Here is a 26,122-nt window from a genome sequence, read left to right as displayed (position 1 = left end):
TTCTATACTACAAACTAGATTAGTGCAAACCAACTGATTTCTTTTGGATTTTGTAATGTGCACTTCAGCTACAAGCACAAAATGGACAACTATACTTCACTGCATGGTAACTCAAGCATCAATATTTTCAACTGATAGATACACAGGTACTACCAATTGCATAGAACCACTGTGAAAATTGGACCATTGAAAAAGAAGTGCCGACATAAAAGGATACATCGTTGCATTCTTTCTGTTCAAAAAATCAGGGTAAAAATGTGCTTGGACAGGCACAACGCAAGAACGTACATATAAAGTACAGTGACATCAGCCCAAGGGCGGCAGCAGACTTGACCTTATTATTTAGATCATACGGGTAAGCAATGAAAACAAGATAAATGTCAAAACAGGTGAATTCACAAAACACTTGCTCTTGCTCTTTACAAACATTACTCTAGCTTGCCCGGTTTGACGGTTTCTGAGCTTGGTCTAAAGTCTGGGCAAATGGGGAACCTTGTAGAGCCTAAGTAGCTGGTGCTCGAGTTGTTGCAGGTTGTAGTTGTACCTCTTAATTTTGTACATAACTTGTGGCCGGTATGCTTCTACTGCATTTATATGTAAACATGCTACTCCGAGGATGACTTAATCCATGCACCAGGACCAACATCCTCCATGCTACTGAAACATGATTCAGAAGCCACTGTGATGCGTTGTTCATGCGGTATACCCGCCCTTCTGACAAAATGACCCGGAACAACTCCCCGGTCTGTTACCATTATGGGGGTAGTCAAACGTTTGATCTTGTTGAAAAGCTTCTCATCCTCAAGCTTTATATTATCGATAATCCCTGGCATATTGTAGATTGCCACTTCTTGGAGGTGTTCCAATCCATTCAAGACTTTAAGGGTATTCAAGCTATCACAATCATACAAGGCTAAGATGGAAAGCATTGGCATTGCTCCTTTGCCTATCACTAATTCCTGTATGGTAGAAACTTCTTTAAACTTCAGTTTTGTGAGGCTCGGGAACCCGTCATGGAAGAACATTGTTGTCTCACAGAATGAAACAACTGAGAGCTCCATCTCAGCAAGGCATGGCAATAGAGCAAATTTATCCACAAATTGCTGTGACAGTTCTAATTTATTCAAATGGAGAACGGTGAGGTTTGGTAGGACATAGCGGTCACCCGGCAAATCATTAATTCCTTCAAGCTTACCATACATGATGAGGACCTGGAGACGACGCATGCTTGTGGTAGTGAAAATGTTAGATGGAAGGACTTCACCTGATAAATTTAGGTATGCAAGAAATTCCATTTTCCTTAGAGCAGCTGAAAGTGCGGTAGTATGGCGTACTGAAATGCCAGACAAAGACAGTGATCGAAGATGGATCATATTGTTCAAGGGGCACTTCTTCTCATCCCACAAATCAGAAGGCACCACACCACTGAGTGTCATCAAATTTTTCAAGGAAACCGAACAATTAGGCAAAAACATTTTCTCAGCAAGGACATGCCGTAGCGCTTCAATTTCCCAAAATTCATCTACAGTTTTCCCCACATTTGTTCTCCTTACGTCCAATGTCTGCAGATTGTCAAGCTTATAAATAGATGAGGGGAGCTCCTCCAAGTTGCTGTTCCTAATGCCAAGGTACCTCAAGTGGATTATGCTTCCAATCTCATCTGGCAGCTTTTGCATCTTAAGACCATTCAGGTCGATGACTCGGAGGAATCTGGAGCCCTGCAAGAAGTGGAGTCCATGTAATGTGTTTGAGCCAACATTTTCTGAAATGATACAGGCTCTCGAGCACAACTCCGCAAGGTTGCCCCATAAAGAATGAGGTTGCAGCTCTCCAAAGCTTGAGCTGCTGCGTTGGTCTTCTGCAAAATCGCAGAGAAGAGAGCGCAGCTTGGGGAACACATCAGGAATGTAGACATATGCATCCACATAGTTTTGTATAGCAAGGCGCCGGACTGCGTTGGGATTTGCAATATTAGCATGATGGTGGATTTCAAGGAAACTAGAGTCCTGTGCTTCAGATTCCATAAAGGAATGGAGCAGATTGTGGATGGATACCAACTTGATGCATCCTCTAGCATCCTTCTCCATGACCTGGACTAACCCTCTTGAGACCAGCTCTTTTAGATAGTCAAACCCAATATCCTCCAGAGTTTCTGCCTTCTTTGGCACTACAAAACCCTCAGCAATCCACAGACGCACCAGACGATCTGGGTAAAGAATAACATTTTCTGACACGGATGCAAAGTAGAGGAAACATGACTTAAGGTAGTGTGGCAAGTCGTCAAAAGCCAAAGACCATATGCTTCTAACTGGTTTTGGCTGGCCATTGGACTCGAGTTGTTCAAAGACATCATCCCACTCCATGGGAATAACTTTTGATCGTAATACTCCTGCAAGCACTGAAATGGCCAGAGGTAGACCTGTTGATATAATGTGAACTTTTTCATAGTAATTCTTGCTCCAATAAATTTGCGGAGGTTCTTTTGCACCAAAAACTCGTTGACAAAACAGCTGTTCTCCGTGTTTCATGTCAAGATAAGGAAGCTCCATGGGAGCTATCTGTGGATCAATGTGATTGATTTCCTTCACGTTGAGATGTGTGGTGAGTAAGATCCGGCTGCCATTGGTATCTGGCAGCACGTCAAACAACGAATTCCAGTCGCTAATGCTAATTAAACCATCAAGAACAACTAGGTATGTTCTGTTCTGAAGGTTCTGCAAAAGCCTGAGTTCCTTATCGATGATATCATCGTCACCAGGAGCTTCTGGTATCTGTGAGTTGACCTGCATGTATATAATCTCTATATAGTCCCTGAACCTGATATGTGGAGGAAGGCATACCCATGCATGCACCTCAAAGTGTTTCACGATATCTGGGTCGTTGTACAACTTTTTTGCAAGTGTGGTCTTTCCAATGCCACGCTCCCCCAAAATTGAGATGACAGCCCGGTGAGAAATGTTTCCCTCTTTGTTCATGATACGGTTCTTGAGGGTCTCAAATTCATCTTGTCTAGAGCCCATAACATATTTATCCTCGTACCTGCAGCATGTTTCAGTCAGCAATACTTTCAGCATTGAAGTTATGAGTTTACAACAATATAGTTTGCTTGAAACGTGCATAGTTGCATAGAATAAAAGAAGAGCCTTAACATATTATGTATTTCCGAAGGGCACTTTGATATGGTACACTGAAAAGTTCAAAACTCCGTAAAACTCAATATGGAATTTGGTTATAGGCCTCACTTGTCTTCCTTCTTCGGGGGCCACACACTGTATAATGTATTATCTAATTGAATACATCGCTTCAGCATGAATCAATGAAATAAATTTGCTGAAACATTATGAGGTAAATGATGCAATTGTTTTCTGCCATTCCATGTGATCTAAGACACATAACATTGATTGGTCTTTTTCTGGCTCCTTGATATGGTAAAGGAGCAAACACAACCAATTCTTCAACCCTTCTCACAACTTGAAAATCTACTCCCAGTCACAACAGTGACATTACAGTCCAAGTTCCAATGCTTTGGAGACAGTATAGGATGAACTAATGATACTAAAATCTACCAAGATACCAACAGTTGTTCACAATATATATTTTTAGAAGTGGTCAAACCTAATTACCAAACAAGGACAGTACATATACTTTCACAGTTTGGTGATCTTAAACTTGATGTCATGATTTATACTGGTTGAAATGAAGTACCAAACATTTGGACACTAGAACTAATAGATAGTAGGAGCAAAGGATATTTTCTCATTCCTAAAAGATGGGAACATAAGATCATTTGCAACTTTATCTACATTTACCATTGAGGTGCACCAACACAGAGAACAAAAAGGAGCAGGGGAAAGTAAAAAGGGAACAGCAACCACTTTAAAATGAGAAGGAACTATGCACCGGTAAGACATGAAGGCAGGGTAAAGAAGGTCAAATTAAAGTACAAAAAGATAAACAAATGAACATTGGATAGCGATGTACCAATCTGGATCGGCTTCAACTGATGATGAACTCCAAATTTCAGAAGGAGAACTTTCAATTTGATATGTTTCCTTGTTCTGATTAAGTTCATCGATCCTTTCATTGATCTTAGATATCTGATTTGACAGCCCATGACGTACAAAAATCTGCATAGCATAGACATGTTAATTTGCAAACCATCAGCATAGAGACATGCAACCATTGGCACCCAAAGTCCCAAACTAAGAACTGTGGAAATTGAAGCGTACTCACGATTTGCTAAACCAAACCAAACCAGCATGCGCCTGGTTCTCAAACAAACAACCAAAAAGAGATATTCTTAGATCAAATATTTGTTTGCCCACGATCACAAGTTGTTTAATTCTGCACTGATTCCCAAAGAAGAGCTTAGCTATCGAGCAAGAATCTCTGGAAACAGAGCTATCTGAAACAATAGCAGCTAACATCCAATGGGAAGTTGGGAACTATGTTCAAGAAGCACATATATTTGAACGTAGAAATTAGGAAAGGCATGTTATCAAAGTCTACACGTTAGTCTTAAATTTCAGAACACAAGTCCAAGTCCTGAATGAAGCAAGAAACAACCCCGTCAGTATCCACATAAACTCGGAAGCATATATCCACTTTATTTTGCATCGATGGATTTATAGAAGAATGCAGCCTACCTACCAACGACTACGAGACGAATTACAAGCACAAATACGAGATGAACAATTATTGCACCCACGACTGGAAGGACCATCATCCCCGCTGATAATTGACAAACGATGACCCGCACTTCCGTAGCCGATGAGCAGCCAGGGCTTAGCGAAATTCACCTGCGTGACGAGGCCCTGGACGAGGCAGACGGCGTCGCGGTGCCAGCCCCAGCCCCACCAGCTGGCCCGGCGGCGGCGGAGGTGGAAGGCCTCGACGCGGAGGTGGAACTCGTCGACGGCGTCCTCGACCTCGAAGGCGACCTCCCTGGTCTCGCGCAGCCAGAGCAGGAGCAGCTCGCTGGCGCGGCCGCGGCGCTGGCGGTCGGCCCCGCGGACGAGCGCCTGCAGGTAGGCTAGCTTCCGGCGCAGCACCCGGATCTCGGCGTCGACGCGCAGCAGCGCCGTCGCCTCCGCCGCCGCCAGCTCGCCCAGCTTCGCCACCACCCCCGTCACCCCCGCGTCCGCCATGGCGGCCGCCCGGCACCCGCCTGTCCGTCTGACACGGTCACTCTGTCTGCGTGTGCGCACTGGCGCGAGCGCAGTGAAGCTTGTTGGTGGACGGGCCCTGGCCTACGTGGTGGCCGTTGGACTCGAAGTGGGACCGACATGGACAAACTGAAGGACAGAACAGAGCTGGCAGCGCTGGCGTGGCGCGATTCAATTATTGGTCCCTTTCGGCGCTGGCGGCCAGATGCGAAAACACTGGAGTACTGGACAACCACACTTGCAGAGAGCCACAATGAAAATTAGACCGTTGAAAACAGAATTGCTGGCTTTCGTGTTGACAGAAGAATAAATCGTTGCATTGGCTTTGTTTGGCAATGCTAGAATTCTAGCACACACACATCCCGAAAAAAAAATCTTGCATGTATGAAGTACCAAATGAAGTCTATTTGTAAAACCTTTTTAAGGATGGGTGTAACTTTTCGCGACGAATCTAATGACGGTAATTAATCGATAATTAGCTGTAGTGATGCTACAGTAACCATCCTCTAATCGCGCGGTCAAAGTCCTCATTAGATTCTTCAGAGTCACTAACGCATGGGTTCTGAAGTTGGTTTTGTAAACTGACTTTATTTGACATCATAATTAATGGTCAAAGTTTGTTACTATTCACTAGCGCTACAAATCTTTCCAAACCAAACAGGGCTATTCTCACAGTAGTCACTGTTCGCAAAAACAAGGTAAAAATGTGCTTGGACAGGCACAGCAAAAGAACATATACATGTAAAATGACATCAACCCAAAGGATGGCACCTGAGTTGACCTTATTTGATGATAATAAGGAAAGAAGCTAAGATAAATTTTAGAACAGATGAATTCGTAAAATGCCTGCTCTTGCAGTCGCGCTTGGCCTTTGTTCAGTAATGGATTCCAAAATAATGTGTTGGTCGACGAGCCATTGCGCCGTGGTTTACTGGGGCTTAATCTTCCGTGTCGCCAGGCTTGGTTGGATCGGCTGAGTCATCCGATCTGCCCGAGCCCCTGTCCTTGTTCTGAATACCAGGATAAGATTGTTCGTCAGATTTATCTGAAGCTTCTGCCTGAGATTGTCTACCGTCGTTCTGGTAGCTATTTGCTGGAAGGTCTCCTTCTCTAGGTTGCCCGGTTTCTGAGCTTGGTGACAAAGTTTCACTGGTCTTGTTCACAGACTGTGGCTGCACCTTGGGTTCTTCTGAAGACCTTGAGCTTTCCTTGGATTTACTAAATGGGTCGACATCACCTGGTACATCCTCGGTTGAGTTGGGAACATCTTTTGTGTTCTCACCCAGCCGCTGAACTCCTGAGGCTTCTTTTCCTGAATGATCTGAAGTTTCCACTTGAGATATTCTGTTGTTCTTCTGATTGGTATTTTCTGAGGCCTCCATGTCTTCTGGCCCACCAGTTTCAGTGCCACGTGGTTTAGTTTGTTCAGCTTGGTTCTTATTGCCCTCTGGTGAGTCAACAATAGCTTGCTCACTCGGTTGTTGGTTCCCTGGTTCGTCAGCTTCTTCGTTGTTCTCTTTAAACGATGGAGTGTTGAACTGCTGAATTTGCTGTTGCGTCTTGGGATTTTCATTGGCTGATGCCCCTTTCAAGATCTCTTGGGAGTCTTCACTTTCAGATTGCTCAACTACTTGACTGGTTGGGAGATCAACCCTTGGTAGGGTTTTAGCTTGATCACCTTGAGTCGTAGTGGGTTTCTCATCACTCGAAAAATCAAATGAAGCTTCTTCTGAAGGCTGAACTGCATTTGTACCTACAATTTGAAGACAGTGGTCCCAAAAGTGGTCAGGACATCAAAATCTTTGCTTAAACTATATATGAATGCTTTGTGCCTTAGATGGTGTGGATTCGGCGAGAAGGTAGGGTCTGCACTAGCAAGTTTTATAATATCACTATATTATTTAACCTAATTTTGATTAATACTGAACCAGTAAATTGGTATAGAAACTACATTGTTTTACCTATCATTGAAAGTCATGACTGATATAAAGTGTTTCAGCAAGGTGAACTGTATACATACCAAGGAGAAGTTGATTTTCATAGTGGAATGAACTTTGTCATACCTGGTTCAGTGCCTCGTGAAGAATCTGAAGGTGCTGCGAAGCTTGTTATAGGCACCACAACTTCATCAGTTGGCAATTGTCTCCGTGACTTGATATCTCCTAATAAGGAATCAGCAGGTTCATTCTTGATGGATGCAGAACCTTGAGCCTGAACAGTTGGCACTTGAGTTGCTGCAGAAAGTTGTGCCTCTTGATTGTGTAGAGAACTTCTGTCTGGCACATCACCACTGATTGGTGTTGAATCAGGTCCAGCATTTGCAGTTTGCACTTGCCTAGATGAAAGTGTTGTCTTTGCATCAACCACAGGACTACGCACTTGAGGAGTAGTCCCTTTGTGTGATTCGGGAGCACGAGCAGCATGAGAGGCCTCGTTACTTGGTTCAGCAGAGAAAGGTGGTTCTGAAGCATGAGCAGATACCTGATCTGAAATGAAAGAAACGACCTCAGATGTGGCAGAAACATTTCTTTTGAGTTAGCCTTTATTTTTAGGCCAGCAAGATGGTGCTTATTTGGTGATTTTATTTTGACATTTTGGTCTATCATAAGAATCTGTGACTGACCAAAAATGATTCATCAAGGTGCATCGATTGTCCACACCCAGGAACTAATTCATGAAATGAATTTTAGTTAGCAGGGATTTAATTACCTGGTTCAGTACCTTGTGGAGCATCTGAAAGTTCTGCTGAGCTAGTTATAGGTGATATGACTTGATCAGTTGAGGGTTGTCTTGGTGACCTGATTTCTTCCAATGAATCATCAGGTATATTCTGGGTGGATGCAGAACCTAGTGGAACCGGAGTAGTTGGTACATCAGGTACCTCTTCATTCTGTAAAGAACTTGTAGCTGGCACATCAGCACTGCTAAGGTGAGTATCACCACTAATTGGCATTGATTCAGGTCCAGTGCTTGAAGTTTGTGCTTGGCTAGATTGAAGTGTCATCTTCTTATCAACTAAAGCACTGCTCACTTCAGAATTAGGTCCTTCAGAAGCATGTCCAGCATGAGAGGCTTTTCCTTCACTGACAACAAGTTTATTTGCTGAATTGCTGGTATAATCACCACCACGAGAGGATTCCTGATCCTTCCATAAAGATTCTCTAGCATCTGATGTTGCACTTGGGACCTTATGGGCAGCAGTTGTCTGTGGTACACTTATTTGATCAGCAGTGACACCATTTGTATCTTCTTTCCTTGGTTCAGCAAAGGAAGGTGATTTTGAAGCACTGGAAAATCCTTGATCTGAAATGAACAACATCAGAAGTGGCAGACATATATTTTAGTATGACCTTTTTCTCACTAAGCCAGCAAGAAGGTGCACATTTAGTTAACTAAAAGCGAAACTGACTTAAGACATTACCTGATACAGCAAACTTTTGTCCAGCTGGGGCAGCTTCATGTTGTGTTCGTGAGGAATCAGGCTGAATGTCCGGAGAAGATGCTAGGTCCCTTGTCGGTGCCATGGATTCTTGACCAATTGATTTAGTTTTACTGGAGGAATCAAGGGAATCATCTTGTGCTGCCGCAGGGAGCTGCTTCTGTGCTCCAGGCACAGCAAAATAAATTCCAGCTGTTCCTTCAACTGAAGGGTGAACATCAGTGTGGGTAGGTGCCAAATCAGACCCAGAGTCTGCACTACTTGCTTGGCTAGATAAAGATGTGTCAGTCTTTCCATTAACATTGGTTCCATATGGATCAGTAATCTGTCCTTCACGCAGTTGAGCAACGCTCCCCCCAAGAAGCATGTGCTCTTGGCTTGGAAAAGGTTCATTGATGCGACCATTATCAGGAGTACTTTCTTGAATTTTTCTTAATGCATCCTGAGTTCCTGGGAATGGAGTTTTAGCTGAGTCAGGAGGAGGTGCTATGGCTTGTTGGTGAGTTGCTGTCTCCACATCCTTGGTTGGCTCAGAAGAGAAAGTGGGTTGTATAGACTCAGCAGAATCTTGACCTGTGATGTTATGTTATAACCTTATTAGCAGCAGCAGAACTATGCATTTGTCCACAATGTGACGCTAAACCAAAAAACATGCATATGAAGAATTCTGAAGTACATTGTTTTTCAAGTCGTGACTAATCTAAAATAATTTGACAAGGAGCATCAACACTTCCCTACCAATGAGAAACTAAGTACATGTTGGAGTGAGTTTCTGTCCAGAAGGGATTGCTGTACCTGTTTCAGTAACTTGTGAAGCATCCAAAGGTGCCACTGAGTCACTCACAGGTGCCATGACTTGATCAGTCGAGGCTTGTCTTGGTGACTCGAATTTTCCTAATGAATCATCATGAGTGGGTGCAGAACCTTGTAGAGACTGAGTAGCTGGTGCTTGAGTTGCTACAGGAGGTTGTGCATCTTGATTCTGTAGAGAACCTGTGGGCGACACATCACCACTGAATGGTGTTGAGTCAGGCTCAGCGGCTGAAGTTTGTGCTTGGCTTGACAGAAGAGTTGTCTCCTTATCAACAACAGTACGGCCCACTTCAGGAGTAGGTCGGTCACGTAAGTCAGAAGGAAGTACAGCATGAGTGATTTGTTCAGGAAGCACAGCACCAGAGGGTTGCTGATCTTTCCGTAAAGTTTCTCTTGCATCTGATGATGGTGCCTTGACTTGATGTCGAACAGTTTCTGGACTTTGTGGTACATTTGGTTGATCACCCGTAGAAGCATTTGCCTCTTCTTTCCTGGTTTTAGCAGCAGAAGGCAGTTCTGAAGTATGTGGCAGCTCTTGATCTGAAATAAAGAAAATTGACCTCAGAATATGGTCAGAACTATCTCTAAAGAGAAACAGCGACAGTATTACCAGATACAGCATATTTCTGTTCAGCTGGGGTGGCTTCCCCTCGTGGGATACCATGTTGGGTGTCTGGAACAGATTCTAGGTCCACTGTAGATGCCATAGAAGCTTTCCTTGGTGGCTGGACTGAATTTGTACCTGTAATTTGAAGATAGTGATTCACCAGTGGTTTTGATTTCAAAAACTTAAGCTCTATGGCCCAGATTGTGTGGGTTCAAGTTGTGCAATGAGAAGGGTATCACCACTTAGGAGTCAGAACAGTGAGTTTGTTACACAATGACTACCTATAGTTTAATGTGATGTCGCAAATGATTTTGCCCACAATTTCAATGCTAAAGAGTAACTAGACATATGGAAGAATTATAAGGTAAACTGTTTTACCTTAATAGAAAGTCGTGAGTAATTTAAAATGGTTCAGCAAGGCAAATAAATTGTCCATGCCAATGAAAAACTGATTACGTACACGAACTTAACTTTTGCTAATTACAGATTTCCTTACTTGGTGCGGTACCTAGGGGAGCAACTGAAGGTACAGATGGGCTCATTATAGGTGCCAATGCCTGATCAGATGAGAGGTGTCCTGGTGACTCGATATTTTGCAAGGAATCAGCGGGTACATTCCGGGCATATGAAAAGCCCTGCAGATCCTGTGTTTCTGGCAAAGAACTTGCTGCTAGCACATCACCGCTGATTGGTGTTGAATCAGGTCTAGTCTTTGAAGTTTCTGCTTGACTAGATACAAGTGTTGTCTCCTTAATGACAACATCACTGTGCACTTCAGGGGTAGGTCCTTCGGGTGGCTCAGAAACATGTCTATAAGGAGAAATTCGCCCCTGGTCTGGATGTTTCTCATCAATGTAATCATCGTCAGTACTCTTCTGAGTTTCCCTTGAAGCATCAGGAGTACCCGAGAAGGGAGCTTTTGCTTTGTCTGGAGTGGGTATCGTATCTTTTTGATCAATTATTTTTTCCAGTGCGCTGGTTTGATCTGTTGCAGTAACAACAGTGTCTTCTTTTGTTTGTTCATCAGTAGAGAAAGCTGGCTGTACAGAACGAACAGAATCTTGACCTGAAATGTAAGAGAACCATATTAATGGCAGGTCGGTTTAAAGGGTATGGCTACTAGAATGTGCACTGTTTGTCCACAGTCCATACTGGAAAGAACTTCATTACCTGATGAAGCAAACTTTTGTTCATCACCTGCTTTATGTAGTTCTGTACCATATTGTGTACTTGGAGCTGGAGCCGGTAATGTTGTATGGACAGAATCTTGGCCTGAAATGCAAGAAATCACCTCGTCAGTGGCAGAATGACTAGTTTGGTTCTAAGGCATCCATGTTGGCTGTTGCACTTAGTTAACTGCAGGCTACTAGAATGTGCACCCATAGTCAATACTCCATTTTGCGAAAAATACATAATACCTGACAGAGCAAACTTTTGCTCATCAACTGCTACTTGATTTGGCGCAGCACCATATTGTGTGTCTGGAGCTGATACTGGGACTGCTGTAGATGCCTTGCCTTCTTGAGCAATAGAGCGTGGTTTGGAAGACTTTGCCTCACCTGGATTATCAGCAGGTTCATCTTCCTCAAGTGTCCCTGAAGGACGCTGGGTATAAGAGGATGGTGCAGATAATTTGACTTGTTGCCCAGGAGTTGGTTCAGAGTCCTCGGCTTGACCAGGTGCAGCAACAATATCATCTCTATTTCTTGTCTCGTTAGTGGCATTTAGTTGTGCAGAAGGAGCTAAAACTCCAATCTCTTTGCTCCTTGCCTCAGCAGAGGAAGGAGGCTGTGCCGGATAAGCAGAATCTTGACCTGAAACAAGGCAAATGGACTTATAAGTGAAAGGAATGTTGGTTTTAAGGATATACCTGTTGCACTTAATTAACTATGTGTGTCATTTGTCCAAACTCCATACTTGAAGGAACTTCATCACCTGACAGAAAACTTTTGTTCATCAAAGGCTACTTCATTTGGTACACTACCAAGTTGTATACCTGCAACTGATGCTGGGACCACTTTGGAGGGTTCGCCTTCTCGAACAGCAGAGGATGGTCTCAAAGGCTCATTGTTGCTTGAGTCATCACCAGGTATAGTTTCCTGAACCTTCCCTGAAGGACGCTGGGTGGACAATATGTCCTGTCCACTGGGAGTTGTTTGCAAGTCCTTGGCTTGATCAGGTACAGCAACAATAGCATCTCTTTTACTTGGGTCGGTAGAGGAAATTAGTAGTCCTGAAGGAGTTGAATCTCTAATCTCTTTGTTCCTTGGACCAAGAGGGAAGGCTGGTTCTGCAGGATCGGCAGAATCTTGACCTGAATAATTGATATTAATAGTAAGTTATGTAGATCTAGGGCTCTAGGCCAGTAGATAGTGCACCGTATGGCCATAGTTACCTGATGTGGAAGATGTCTGTTCAGCCAAAGCTACATCACCAGGTGTACTACCAGTTGTGATACAAAGAGCACCTGGAGTTGTTGATGGTTTCAAGGATTGAACATTTCCTAATGCATCTGGAGATATATCTTCAGTGTCTAGGGAGTCTTTAGCTACACGAGGTCGTGGTTCTTGAGTTTCTTCCCCTTGAATTGATAAAGGTCTTCTGTCTGGTTCAATGCTACCAGTAGGGTGAACGTCGCCATGGGTAGGTGTAGTATCAAGCACATCTTCTGATGTCAGAGCCTCTCTTGTGTCTGGTGTGTCTTTTTGACCAATGACAGTTGGCTGTTGCTTGATTTGTTCAGCAGTGGGAATAACAGTTTGTTCTTTCCTTGGCTTACCGGAGTTAGGCTGTTCTGCAGAATGAGGTAATTCTTGATCTAAAACGGAGGAAGAACGTCAGCAGTGGCAGTTTTTTTTTTGTGCAGAATGTAATCGACAATATTTGTTCTCCATGTTAGAAGAGAAACTAATTACCTGATGGGGCAAATTTCTTTTCTGGAGGACCTACTTCACTTGGTCCAAAAGCAGATTCAACGTGAGAACTTTGATTTCCGTTAGAAAACAATGGAGCAATGGACTCAACAGCCTGTTTATCATCAGGAATGACTTCCTGAATTTCTGCTGAGGCAAGCCGTGCATCTGAGGTCGAAAAAACTGTTGCGCCTGGCGGAGATGTCATTTCTTCTTGACCAGGGATTGCTTGTGATGCATCTGCAACTTGTTCTGAATCATCAGTGTGGCGGTTATCAGGAGTTACCTCCTGGATTTTCCATATAACACCCTGGGTATCTGAGGCTGGAATTCCTATTGTACTTGGTGCAGATGGTCTGACTTGTTGCCGAAAAATCATTTGCGGCGCACTAGCGTAATCAGTTGCAGAAACATTAATGTCTTCCTTTATTGGTTCAACAGAGGAAAGAGGTTGTGCAACACGAGATGATCCTTTATCTAAAATGCATAAAGCAAACTGTTAGTTTTGAGGAACTTTTCATGATGCAAATGTCCTCTAGGCCTGCTAGCAATTATTTTTTAGACAACACTTAAAGATAAATCAGTTACCTGATGGAGTGGATTTCTGTTTATATTGGGATGAATCGTAGTCGCGAGGAGTTTCAACAGTTGGCTGTGCTTGAGTTGATGCAGGTGGATGTGCCTGTCGATCATGTACATATGTTGCTGTATTTTCATCAATAGCCGCATCATGAACATTTTCATGGATTGTGTCTGGATCTTGTGTAGCTTTTGAAGCCTCTAATATTTGGTCCTCAGGTGTCCTGACCAGCTTTGAACCACCTGCTTCATGACCATCAGGAGTTGTTCTAATGGTAGATGCTGAAGCAGGATGAGCAGCAGTAATTTGTTCGTGCATCTGTTTTGGAGCAGAATCAGCACTTACACCATGTAATGGAGCAGACACACGTTGCCACTGATCAATGGTGAATTGTTTGCTAGGAGAATCTACATCAGGGACTGCTCTTTCAAATGGTGCAGCGAGAGGTTGCACTTGGGATGCTGGTTCTTTGCTTGATAGAGATGGAGCCACTTTCTGATCATCGGCAGTGTATTTTTTATAAGGCTCGTCTGCACTGTGATCATCATGAATATCTGCTCTGGCTGGTGCAGAAGCACTTAATTTCTCATCATAGGTGTATGGAGCACCAGAAGATTCTTGATGCTCTGGTGTAGAACTATCTATTTTCTCACCAGCTTGGATGATTTGTGCAGCCAGAGGTTCCTTCTGGTAAACAGGGAATGTTTTGTCCACCGTACTATAGTCCTGAGAATCGGTAGGCTGTGTCTTGGGTGCTGTGGATTCACTTTCCTGGAACATCTCCCTAAGGCGCCCTGTTGAGAATGACTTTTCTTCAGTCATGATTGTTTCATCATCTTTTGCATCTTCCCAGTCCTTCCTTTGGTTAGAAGTTGGCATTGTAGATTCTCCTTTCGTGAGCTGAGAATCTTGAGGATCCAAAGCTTGTGCTTTGGGTAATGTAGAGCCAGGACCAAGAGCTTCTTCAAAGGTGACTCTAGACTTCTTGGAACTGTCAGGAATGTATGGAAACTGCATTCTATCACCATTTGGAGCATCCTCAGGGGCTGCAACCTGTCTTGATGGATGAATTGCTTTCTTATAATCTGATGACTGCTCTCCAGATATGCCTGTCTTCATTTCCACCATTTTTTGTTGTTCAGGAATAGTTTCTCTACTTTGCATGCTTTTGTCCCTAGCTTCTTTAACTTGTGTTTGCCTTGATGGAGTAATAGCAGGTTGCTGAGTGTACATAGGTTTGGAATTGGATGGTGTAGAGTCAGCGACCTTAGTTTCCTTGAAGATATCTTTACCCACATCATGAGTTGACAAATTGACATCATTAACATCTTCATGGACTGTGGCTGGATCTCTAGCTTTTGTTGCTTCTGATATTTGGCCATCAGAATCACCAGTTTCATGACCTTCAGGAGTTGCTCTCTTAGTAAGTTCTGAAGCAGGATAAGTATCTGGACTTGATATTTGCATTTGTATTGGTTTTCCAACTCTTTCACCAATAATCGACTGCTTGGCAAACTTATCACCAATAGTGGCATGATCATCCACAGGTGCTCCTAGAAATGATGGTGAAGCACGTTGAGCACCAGATGTTTCTGCTTCTACTGGTACAGGTGGTCCCACTCTTTGCTCATCAGATTCTAGCTGTCCGATTGGTGTTGGCTTCTGATTAACAGCGGACATGGTTACCTTATCATCACCAGAACCAGAAGTCACATCATGCAATGGAACAGATGCATGTCGCCATTGATCAATGGTGGATGGTTTGCTAGAGAAATCTCCATGGAGAGCTGCCTCATGTGATGGTTCGGAGGGTGGTTGGACTTGGGAAGTTACTTCTCTGCTCAAAGGAGGTGGTGCCACTTTCTGGTCATCAATAGTATCTTCTCTATATTTTGATGGAGGAATTGCTTTCAGACGATCTGAAAATTGCTCTCCAGCTGTACATGTGCTTCTTTCCACCATTTTTTGTCGGTCAGGAGCAGTTTCTCTACTATTTGTCCCTTTGTCCCTGGTGTCTTCTACTTCTGCATGCCCTGGTTGTTGACTGTACATAGGTTTTGCACTAGATGGTGTAGAGTCAGCAACCTTTGTTTCAGTGAAGGCATCTTTAGCAACATCAAGAATTGGCAAATTGGCATCATGAACATCTTCCTGGAGTGTGGCTTGATCATGTCTAGGTTTTGCAGCCTCTGATATTTGTCCATCAGGTATGCTGACAAGCTCTGAATGACCATCAGGAGCTGCCATATGTGCTGAAGTAGATGCTTGCATTTTTGTTGGTTCTCCAACTCTTTCATCAATAATTGACTGCTTAGAAAACTTATCATCAGTAGTGGCATGATGTGCTGTGGAAGCTCCTGGGAATGATGGTGAAGCACTTTGAACACCAGATGTTTCTGCTTCTACTGGTACATGGGGTTCCACTCTTTGCTCGCCGGATTCTTTGGCCATCTGGATGACACCCTCGGAACTGGGAGTAGCTTTTTGGCTCATTGGTGTTAGCTTTTGATCAATGGTAGCCATGCCAATCTCATCATAACCAGAACTAGAAGTTGCATCATCTAATGGCGCAGATGCACGCTGCCATTGTTCGATGGTGGATGGTTTGGTAGACAAATTGCCACGGGAAGCTGCTTCTTGTAATGATTCAGAGGAAGGTTGGACCTGAGAAGTTGGTTCTTTGCTCAACAGAGGTGGTACCAATTTCTGATCAGTGGTAGTATCTTTTCTGTACGGCTCTTCTGCACCGAAAGTATACAGAATATCAGAAGCTTGTTGATGCTTTGGTGTGGAACCATTTGCTTTCTCAACAGCTTCAGTGATTTGAGCTTGCTCCTGGTTGTCTTGTGCAACTGGAGGCTGTTTCTGGTAAATAGATGATGCCTTTTCTACCTTAATGGAGCCCTGGGGTTCGATTTTGATGATCCCCCTTTGCCTCTCAGCTGAGATTGATTTTTCCTCACGCATGGTGGCCTGAGCATCTTTTGAATCTCTTTCCTTCGATGATAATGAACCCAAGTCTTTCTGATCAATAGCTGATAATTTTGATTGCTGAAATGGATCTTGAGCATCTGGCTGGAGTCGTCTTAAAACACCCTTCCTTAGATCAGAAGTTGGTGTTCTAGATTCTCCAATGGTGCGTTGAGCACCTCCAGCACCCAAAGATTGTGCTCTGGGTAATGTAGAGTCAGGATCTTTGGTTTCTTCAAAGGTGTCTCTAGATTTCTTGGTAGTGTCAAGAGTATCTGGAAATTTTCTTGTCTCACCAGTTGCACTCTGGACATCTTTTGCAGCTGCCAGCCTTGATTGAGGAATAGCTTGCAGACGATCTGAAAATTGCTCTCCAGGTGAAGTGGTCTTCCTTTCTCCATGTGTGACTTGAGCATTTCTTGCTACCATTTCCTGTGGTTCAGGAATGGTTACTCTACTTTGTCTGCCTTTGCCCTGAGCATCTTCAGCTTCTGCTTGCCTTGGAGGAGGAGCAACTTGTTCTGTGTACACAGGTTTTGCACTTGTTGTAGAGTCAGCAGGTTTTGTTTCTTCAAAGATATCTTTACGACCATCAGGTGCAATTTGCTGTGATGCAGAAGCATTGTGGGCAACTTGCATGCTGTCTTGATCATCGGGATATCTCTTTTGGAATGATGTATTCATCCTAGAAGAATTCTCCACCTCTTGTCTTCGTGGAGAAATAGGAGCTCTCCAGGCACTTGAAGGCTGCTCGGTTGATGCTAGTTCATCAACAGTATTTGGTTCTTCAGAGGTTCCTTTATCATCTTGGGCTGCTTTCTTCTTAGGTGTTCGAGCAGCCCCTGTTGGTTGCTTGCTGGCATCCTTAGCAATTTGGTATCTTGTTTTCGATGGAGGAGTTGAACTTGGATATCCTGTTTGCCATGGTGGAGCCACACTACGACCATCTTGGTTTACTTCTTGCTCTGATAAAGTAGATGCAGCTTGCCAAGTGTCTGTTTGTTGGTCCCTAAGCAATGAGGGGCCACCAGACTTTGTTTCATTGAAGGTGTCTTTATCATTTTGACCAATCGTTTGCTTTGGCTTAAAAGCAATGTCCCTAGATATTCCAGTGGTATCTTTGACATTAGCATGTTTTTCTTGGATTGCTGAAGTTCCAATATGATGATCTTCAGTTTTTTCTTGCTTCCACGGAGGAGCATCAGCTTTCTGAAAATACAAAGGTCGCAATTGGGATGATGAAGAGTCAGAAATTTGTGTTTCTTCAGCGGTATCTTCAGCATCTTTGTCAGCCATTGGCCATGGAGTAGAAATTTTGTCTTTAGCTTGCTTGGAGGTATCTTCAGTTCCAGGATATCTCTTTTGAAATGGTGCTGTAGTGTGGTGAGCAGCATCTAAATCTTGCCTTGGGAGAGAAGATCCAGAAGCATCTGGAAAACTTTCACTGGGTACAGTGGAGTCTGCAGCCTTTGATTCACCAAAAGTACCTCTAGCATCTCGAGCTGCTCTTTGCCTTGGTACAGAAGCAGGGTCTCTAGGTTGCTTGTTGGTATCTTGACCGCCTGGATATCCAGCTTGCCATGGAATTCTGCCACGAGCATCTTTAGCTGCTTCTTGCCATGATGGAGTTGCATCATGCTCTTGTACAGAAGGGAGCAGTAATGCACTTCTCTGATCAGAAGATGCTTTATCCTCAACAATTCCTCGACTTCTCTGGTCAGTATAGGGCCTTTGAGTTGTATTTTCTCGTCTTTGAACCAGTTCCATGCTCATTGGCTCTTCAGAAACAGGATGTGAGATTGCTTGTTCTGAATCTTGTGATGGGTACTGCTTCACATCTTTGCTTGGTTTTTCTTGTTGAGTAGACACCAGTTGATCAGCATCTTGCTGTAGGTCATTTAATTTGGCTGTAGCAGTATGCCACTGCTCAGCCCGCAGCCTACGATGAGCATCAGTTGTATAGAGCTTGCTCCCAGAAGTTTCTGTAGGTTCAAGTTTTGGCACAGTACGACCAGAATATGGAATTGCTTCTTGCCATGATGGAGTTGCATCATGCTCCTGTGCAGAAGGGAGCAGTAATGCACTTCTCTGATCAGAAGATGCTTTATCCTTAACAATTTCTTGACTTCTCTGGTCATTATAGGGTCTTCGAGTTGTATTTTCTTGTCTTTGAACCAGTTCCATGTTCGTTAGCTCTTCAGGATCAGGATGTGAGGTTGCTTGTTCTGAATCTTGTGATGGGTACTGCTTCACATCTTTGCTTGGTTTTCCTTGTTGAGTAGACATTAGATGATCAGCATCTTGCGGTAGGTCATTTAATCCAGCTGTAGCAGTATGCCACTGCTCAGCCTGCAGCCTACGATTAACATCAGTTGTATGGAGCTTGCTACCAGAAGTATCTGCAGGTTCAAGTTTTGGTGCAGTACGACCAGAATATGGAATTGATTCTTTGTTCTGAGAATCAATACCAGTGGCTCTGCTGTGACTCTTGTAGAAATCAGATACACTGGGTTGGTCAGGCTCTTTGGCTGATATTGAACTGGTTTTAGTAAGACCTGCGGTAATGTTGGACCCAGAGAATGCATCCAACATATCCGAATTTCTTCGAGGAGTAGGTTCAATGTATGGTGTTTCTTCATCAGTATGGCTTGGGTAGTAATCAATCACATCAAGGTTATTAGAACCATCCTTTGATGAACTTGGCTTATGTCTAGTATGGAGGCCTTTTACAGTGGGTTGAGGGATTGAGGCATCTTTAGTGCTGGACTTGGCAGTATCAGCTTCTGGAGGTTTCTTGGCAGTGGTAGGGAAGGCATCATCTTTAATGCTTTGGACAGGAATAGGATGTTTTATAGAAGTGGAAGGAGTGTTTTCAACTGAGGTTGGTGGTTTTTCGTCAGGGGCATTAAAGACTGTAGTTTCCTTGCTTAGGACAGCTGAAGTTTTATCGGTAGGAGTGGTTTGGCTAGAGGAAACCAGTGCATCACTGGGGAACGTATCAGTAGGATGGGGACGAACTATGGAAGGTGATGACACAGTATCAGCAGGAGGAACCAATATTGTGCGAGGTTCTGTGCCGATCAGCTTTCTAGAGTCTATCCGAATTGGGTGGCCAGAGGTTCTAGGATGCTCTTTCTGCTGCTGCTGCTGCTGCTGCTTCAGTTCCTCTTGCCTGTTATGCTCCTCCACCCTCCTCATATCCCTCAGTACTTGCTGCCAAGACTTCCGATTAGAAATCTCATCCCACCACCTGCTCACATTTTTCCTCGAGTCATACAGGTAGACAAACTTGTCAGATGCTGTGATGTAGTGGGAGTTTGGCAGGTGAACAAGGTCGGCAAGGGTGAACTTGTTTCCAGCAAGGAATCTGTTGTCACTGAGCCTTTGCTCGTAAACTTCCAGAACTTCTTCTAGCTTTCTTGTATGCATGTCAATATCATCACCATCTTCTTCATCCAGGGGAAAGGCCAAATGGCAGTACAAGGCCCGGCTTGGAGGGTTGAAAGCATGCTCCTCATTGTGGAGCCATTGCTCAACCGAAGCCCTCTCCAAGGCATCCTTCCCAAGGAGGAATGGATATCCTTGGTGTTCATATTTTTCTGCTATGTAGCGGCAGATTCCTCTGGATTCTGAAAATAGGTGGAACAGTCAGTTTTAAGTGAAGCCATATTATCATGCTAATAGAGGCTTGTCTTCAGCAACAGAAGAAAAGTATACTGTAACGTCGTATCACTTGAAGAGTGTACTAGGAAGACTTAAAAACAGATTTGAATAATGAGCAGTTCAAATTTAAATTTCCAATGAATATCAATTAATATTGCCTCAAAAATGAATATCAATTAATAAGAACTTTACTATTACTAGAGGTTCATATTGAATTCATTCCCTCCCATCAATTTATCTGTATACAGATTTTGTTTCTCGCAAAATCCAAAGTGTTAGAGTATATTAGGCAACTCCGGATATGGTTAGTTTAGGATTGATTGTAATCCCGGGATAACCTTCCTTATCTCTAGGAGAGGCTACTTGCCCTCCAAGCCATGTACTCTATATATACCGCACAAGGGGCTCAATGCAATACATCGACCACATTATACGCATCCTACTTTTCTACATGGTATCACGAGACTAGGTTCTAACCCTAGGCCTCCGGCTTCCACTGCCCTCGCGCCGCCCCCGGGGAGATCGATCCCCGCCGGGGGCAGCGCCCTCGTAGGATCAGCGCGCGGATCCCTCTGATCTGCCGCGCCGTCGCGTCGTCAAGCAGCAAGGGACCTACCTCGCCCATCGCCGCCAGGATCCGCCGCCAGTGCCGCTGTCTTCGTCGCCCTATCGTGCGTCAGGCTTGGCGGCCCCCATCTGCTCCTCCAGCGCCGCCACCACCGCTGCCCTTGAGCGCGGGTCTGCGGCTGCGGTGGTGCACCGTGGGGGCGCCGAGCCGCCGCCACACCATTGGGGGCGCTCGACGGCCGCGCGTCGCCCCTCCCTTGCCGGTCCAGCCGCGCCGCCTCTGGTTGCCGCTGGAGCCGTGGGAGCAGCGCCCTGGCTCAGTCGCTGATGTCGTCATCGCCGGAATGCGGCGACCCGCCTGGCTCCGCTCCACCACGCCACTCCGCCGTCACCGGCGGACTGCAGTGCCGTGGGAGCTCCGCCCTTCCCCGTCGGCTCTCTCTCCGGCCGCCGGCCTCCGTGCGGATGGAGCAGAGGCGCCGCTCTAGTGCACCGTCCCCGTCGAAGATTCCTCTCCGAGCGGGTCTCTGTTTTTCCTCTCTCTATCTCTGACCGACATATGAGATAAGGTTGGGGGGGGCATCACTAGGTGCACCTGAGATTGTACCCGCAGGTCTCTTGCTGCTGTGTTTCTTTTTTCCCGATCAAAGATCGGGTTTGCGTCGCCCAGCTGTTCGTCGCCGTTCATCGACGACACTCTTGAAGGACGAGGTTGTTGCTGCGCCCAGCAGGCTGCAGAGACGACGTTCGTGATCAAGCCACCCAACCGGTGTCGTCGCCTTTTCAAGCGGTGGCGCCACTCGCCGCCGGTCTTCGTCAAGCAGGCGCTCGATCCGCCTCCGCGCCTCCAGCCGTTCTCAAGCGGACATCGCCGCCGATGTTCCTGAAGGAAGACGTCGTCGCCACCCCTGATCTGAGCGCGACACTTGCTGCAACCTGCGCCGTCGCCACCCCTGTCCTGAGCGTGACCTAAGTCGCAAACCGCGCCATCTACCATTGTCATCCACCGCACCGCCCGCTGCTGTCTTTGGCAAGAAGTTGCTGAGTTTGTGAACTCGAGCACCTCGACAACGCTTCGACCCGCGCCTCCTCCACGGCTTCAACCACGTCCACCTCGACTTCGGCTACTACGGTACTAAAGGGCTATCATCTGCATGAGTCTCCAGTCAAAGCTTTCGCACCGACATTCCGACTGCAGGGGGATACGTCTCCATTGTTCTCCAGTCTGAAAGATCGTGTTGCTACCGCTACGACTGCGAGGGGATGTTAGAGTATATTAGGCAACTCCGGATATGGTTAGTTTAGGATTGATTGTAATCCCGGGATAACCTTCCTTATCTCTAGGAGAGGCTACTTGCCCTCCAAACCATGTACTCTATATATACCGCCCAAGGAGCTCAATGCAATATATCGACCACATTATATGCATCCTACTTTCCTACACAAAGTGATGTTGCACTACCAGTTGGAGATATGCATATAATTTCCTTCCGGCTTTTGCAAAGAAGGGTCCAACATTTTACAGCATTTTGGGGATAAGACGTCTTGCTGGAAACATGATAATGTCCTCTGATGCCAAAGAGTTTCATTTACAAAAAGACAGCCCACAATGCAAATCAAAGTCTATACACAACTCCGAACACTGAGAGCAATATCCTAATGTCGATGTTAATGGAAAAAGGTAGATAATATTTTGCATCTATTGTAACAAAGAAATATCATATTAATTCTGGCAAATGTAGTTCACAATACAATTTTGAATGTTGGCTCATATTTTTGTTTTAGTTCTATTATGAGCAATTTTACATAAAAAAAGTACGATCGAGCTATATTACCATAGCTAATGTGAATGTATTTTCGATTTCATACACAACTATACTCTATACTCCAATTCTTAGGCCCCCTCAGATTTGCTGCCATCTGTTACGCATTAAGTGAAAATATATTGATAACTCATTACTGACCAGTTTTCACCGCAAACGAACATTTAGTAAAGCTTGCACAGATCCAGTTTGCTATAAATCATTTCAGTAAAGTTTCTATGGACATAAATCACCAAATGCTTGTTACTCTAGTGCTTTGTGTACTGGTCAATTTGCTGCTAGCATGCATGATTGCATGATTTTAGAGAACTGATTGGCACTCACTTTGAACAAGCAGGAATACTAGGTAGATTCATCGCATACCATACCAAATGAAAGCATACATGATATGGTGAAAAATTCCAATTCATTTTGATAAACGAGAAAACTCAAGAATAATAAATGCTGCTAAGTTAGGAATTGGTCGAAACTTTATCAAAACTTTCTGACAGTGTCCTAGCGACAACTTGTAGCAAGCTCAGCTCGAATATTGTTCAGCGGTCGAAAATATAGGCTTCATGGAATGAAGGCCCAATGTGGAATGGTAAGTGACTTCGACAAAAAATGAAAATATTAATACCTTCTAGAAATGTAGGCCCGTCATAGAATGGAACTGGAGCTTGTGACGATGCCTGTGGAGTGAAGAGGAAGAACATGCAGTAACAAGATTAACTGCTTAAATCTTCAAAACAGCTTCTTCTTGCCAGAAAAAAAAAGTAGAATTGGAGACTCCAAGTACCTGCAGTCTGAGTAGGCTCTTGTAAGAGGCTGTGTGAGTTTCAAACTTGATATCCTTCTCGTAGAGGCATGCAAGAACCCTTGACACATCAGGTAAGATAATAGATTTCTCATGATACACCTGCACAATAGGTGCTCCAGTACCAAGCCCTACCATGATGCCATGAACATAGGTTACCAATGCTGAAATGGTGTGAACTTAAATGTATAACTCTATCAATGTCAGATATACTAGGCTCCCTGCCTCTCTCATCAAGCAAAGAGAAGATGCTTAAAGTGGCAACCAAGAAAGGAAACTAATGGAGGAAGAAAACACCAAAAAGAGAAAAGCGAAAGCAAACAAAACCTAACTGGACAGCAGTTAACTTTGAAGCTATGGCATGCACTCTTCTGTAGCATCAATTTACTTTATTCATTCCTTGGACCTTTCATCAAAGGGAAAGAACTGCTACAGGAGTGAAAAAGTAATGCTAATAGTGCAAGTTTAGCATCAAAGCATACCTCTTAGACTACCACAACAGATCCACCAGGATGGATGATTATCCTTTCATGTCAATACAAAAATATGTTAAGAATATCTGTTCTCACAGACTGAAGCGTATGTACAAAATCTAGGCACAAGAGAGCTGGCAACTTTTACTCATCTTTGTTCAGAGTACAGTTGAGCATGCAGGTGCCATGTTCAGCATTAGGGTATACCAATCTTGTCCTTCTTAGAAAGAAAACAAATATTAAAGAATAACATAACATGAGTATTACAAACAGCACAATTAATAGCATGCCCAGAAAGATTGCAGGGTGCTTGAATTTGTAGACAGCACATAGGAAGATGATCAAAACATTCCTTAAAAAGTTAAAAAGTTGGTCAAAACCATATGAACAACCCGCTAGAAAAAATTGACAATTTACAAGAATTTTGTTTGGGGCAATTGTATGGTTGCCCTCTCTTGATTTGCCCATTGTGAGTTTGCCCTCCGTTCAACTCTGCACTATTGCCACTTCTTTGACCAAGTCGATGTGCCATGGCACCCTACTTCGGTGCCAAATGGATAATTATGACAATAGCTGGTGGACATGGAGGGCAGCTTATAAATGGCCACTTTAGTCAGCTCCAGCAGGTCTAAATCATAGTTTAGTGGTGCCACAGCCTGTGATACCAAGGAACTGATTCTGATCATTCTCAGAACCTCAGACACATCCAATTGATTAAAGTGTGTGATCTGCACCATTTCAGTGTCTCCTCCCTCCAGAATCCTTTTCCTCATTGGGATTTCTCTCATGTTCACTTGTTCAGTCAACCTGTCCATTGGCTGACAAGAAGATAAAATTTCAATCCCTTTGCGAGCTAGATCTCTACACAAACCTCCCCTGCAGGCCTGCTATTCTGACGAGTCTCTAATATCTCATAGAAGTCTATTCCTTTGAGCTGGGTGTTGACGCCAACAATTCTTCAGAAACTTTACTATTTTTTGTTTTTTGAAATTCTTCATAAACTCTGCAAGCTTTGCATGAACATTGTTTACTTTTGAAAAGACCATAGTCCCTGCAGAGGAGGCTCACTATGTTAGAAAGCTCAATGGAGTATGATGCTGCAGTGTAGATAGAAGAACACAAACAGCGGGGCCCCGGCTACGTAGTTCGTAGCCTGAGGAGGTAGGCACGCCGGAGCTTCTCTCCGATCGCGCAATGGTGAAGGGGGTGAGATTAAGAGTATAGAGAGAGGTTTGGGAGGAATAGATTGATATTGCTTAACTTAATCAGTTGCATTACATCCATATAAATAGGCTTTAGCCGGCTAACCACTAGAAACCAATCCCTAGAATCACTCCCTGATTCCTAGCTTAGCCACCTGATGACCTTGATCCTGCGCCTTCTGTTTCTGGCGCACCGGCGGCTGCTGTCGTGGCTGCCGTGTTGGCGCCCGTTGCGCGGCCACGTCGTTGGTACATGCGGCCCCACATGACAATAAAGCCATCGCCATCCCAAAAGACAACGGTGAGTACCATAGTTCACCACCACCACCACATTGCCACACATACAAGTTTGGAATGAAATTCCCCAGGGAAGTGGGGAAGCGCTAGAGATGACACCATGAAAAGATGGAGTGGAGTAGCAGTAACTATCGGGCAGAGCGGCTGTCCAAACCGAACAGGAGATTATACCTCGCTTGGCGGAGTCGTTGCCGAGGCGCACGCGAGGGCCACGCCCGTGTACCCGAGCGCCAGTGGACGAGACAACGGCGGCCGCGCAGCGGATCAGCGCGTCACGAACTCGCAATCAAGCAAGGAAGAGCATGGTCTGGCAGCGACGCGAGAAGCGGAGCCCGAGGCTCGCCGGCGACGAGTGGTCCGAGCACCTCCCCGACGGCGTCACGGCCGCCAAGGGGTAGTGCGAAGGCGATAGGAGACTGGACAGCTCGCTGGAGGCGAGGAATCGTGGCCTGAGAAGCGGGGGCACGGGAACCGGAGCGGCGGAAGACAGATCGTGTATCGCGGAGGCCGGAGACGAGCAAGGAGGCACACGAGAATCGCATGGATGGGCGCGACGAGGCATGTCGGAGCAATAAAATGACGGGAAACCGGTGGAGACGGAGAACGTGTGAAGCGACCTGCAGATGAATTGACCGCCGGCGACGGCGACGGCGACGGCGACAGCGCCGAGATGGAGGGAGAACTAGAAGCCGAGAAGGGGAGACGGGGAACGGGAACGGGAGACGGGACAGGTGGCCCGGACCTACTCGGGCCCAGCGGCAGGGTAACTCATTGGGCCGTATGAGTTACCTTGGCGGCAGGTGATGGGCTTCACT

General features: G+C 44.9%; 2 protein-coding genes across 7 annotated transcripts; both read right to left on the bottom strand.

The window, feature by feature from the left end:
- Nucleotides 1-198: 198 nt before the first annotated feature.
- On the bottom strand, nucleotides 199-5,312 carry LOC120658231 (disease resistance protein RPP13-like). The gene is made up of 3 exons (XM_039936471.1): nucleotides 4,800-5,312; nucleotides 3,982-4,127; nucleotides 199-3,039 (listed from the first exon to the last, which is right to left on the bottom strand). Exons 1-3 carry the CDS (start codon nucleotides 5,145-5,147, stop codon nucleotides 606-608), a joined length of 2,928 nt encoding a protein of 975 aa, XP_039792405.1. The 5' UTR covers nucleotides 5,148-5,312; the 3' UTR covers nucleotides 199-605.
- A 518-nt stretch (nucleotides 5,313-5,830) lies between these two features.
- On the bottom strand, nucleotides 5,831-25,968 carry LOC120658229 (microtubule-associated protein futsch-like). Of its 6 annotated transcripts, none has more exons than XM_039936465.1 (16): nucleotides 25,479-25,968; nucleotides 23,318-24,859; nucleotides 23,159-23,210; nucleotides 13,525-20,115; nucleotides 12,940-13,413; nucleotides 12,420-12,842; nucleotides 12,021-12,338; nucleotides 11,440-11,838; nucleotides 11,195-11,296; nucleotides 10,521-11,090; nucleotides 10,028-10,159; nucleotides 9,400-9,957; nucleotides 8,587-9,177; nucleotides 7,875-8,468; nucleotides 7,229-7,651; nucleotides 5,831-6,918 (listed from the first exon to the last, which is right to left on the bottom strand). In XM_039936465.1, exons 2-16 carry the CDS (start codon nucleotides 23,471-23,473, stop codon nucleotides 6,104-6,106), a joined length of 12,198 nt encoding a protein of 4,065 aa, XP_039792399.1. In that variant the 5' UTR covers nucleotides 23,474-24,859; nucleotides 25,479-25,968; the 3' UTR covers nucleotides 5,831-6,103. The 6 variants fall into 6 exon arrangements, with proteins under 6 accessions (XP_039792399.1, XP_039792402.1, XP_039792401.1 ...); XM_039936468.1 differs by having other exon boundaries at nucleotides 7,887-8,468; XM_039936467.1 differs by having other exon boundaries at nucleotides 10,533-11,090.
- Between the last annotated feature and the right edge of the window lie 154 nt (nucleotides 25,969-26,122).

Source organism: Panicum virgatum, chromosome 2N, assembly GCF_016808335.1.
Source record: "Panicum virgatum strain AP13 chromosome 2N, P.virgatum_v5, whole genome shotgun sequence".
In the NCBI taxonomy this organism is placed as follows: domain Eukaryota; kingdom Viridiplantae; phylum Streptophyta; class Magnoliopsida; order Poales; family Poaceae; genus Panicum; species Panicum virgatum.
Note: the sequence above shows the minus strand (reverse complement) of the source record. Positions and strands in the feature narration are given on the sequence as shown.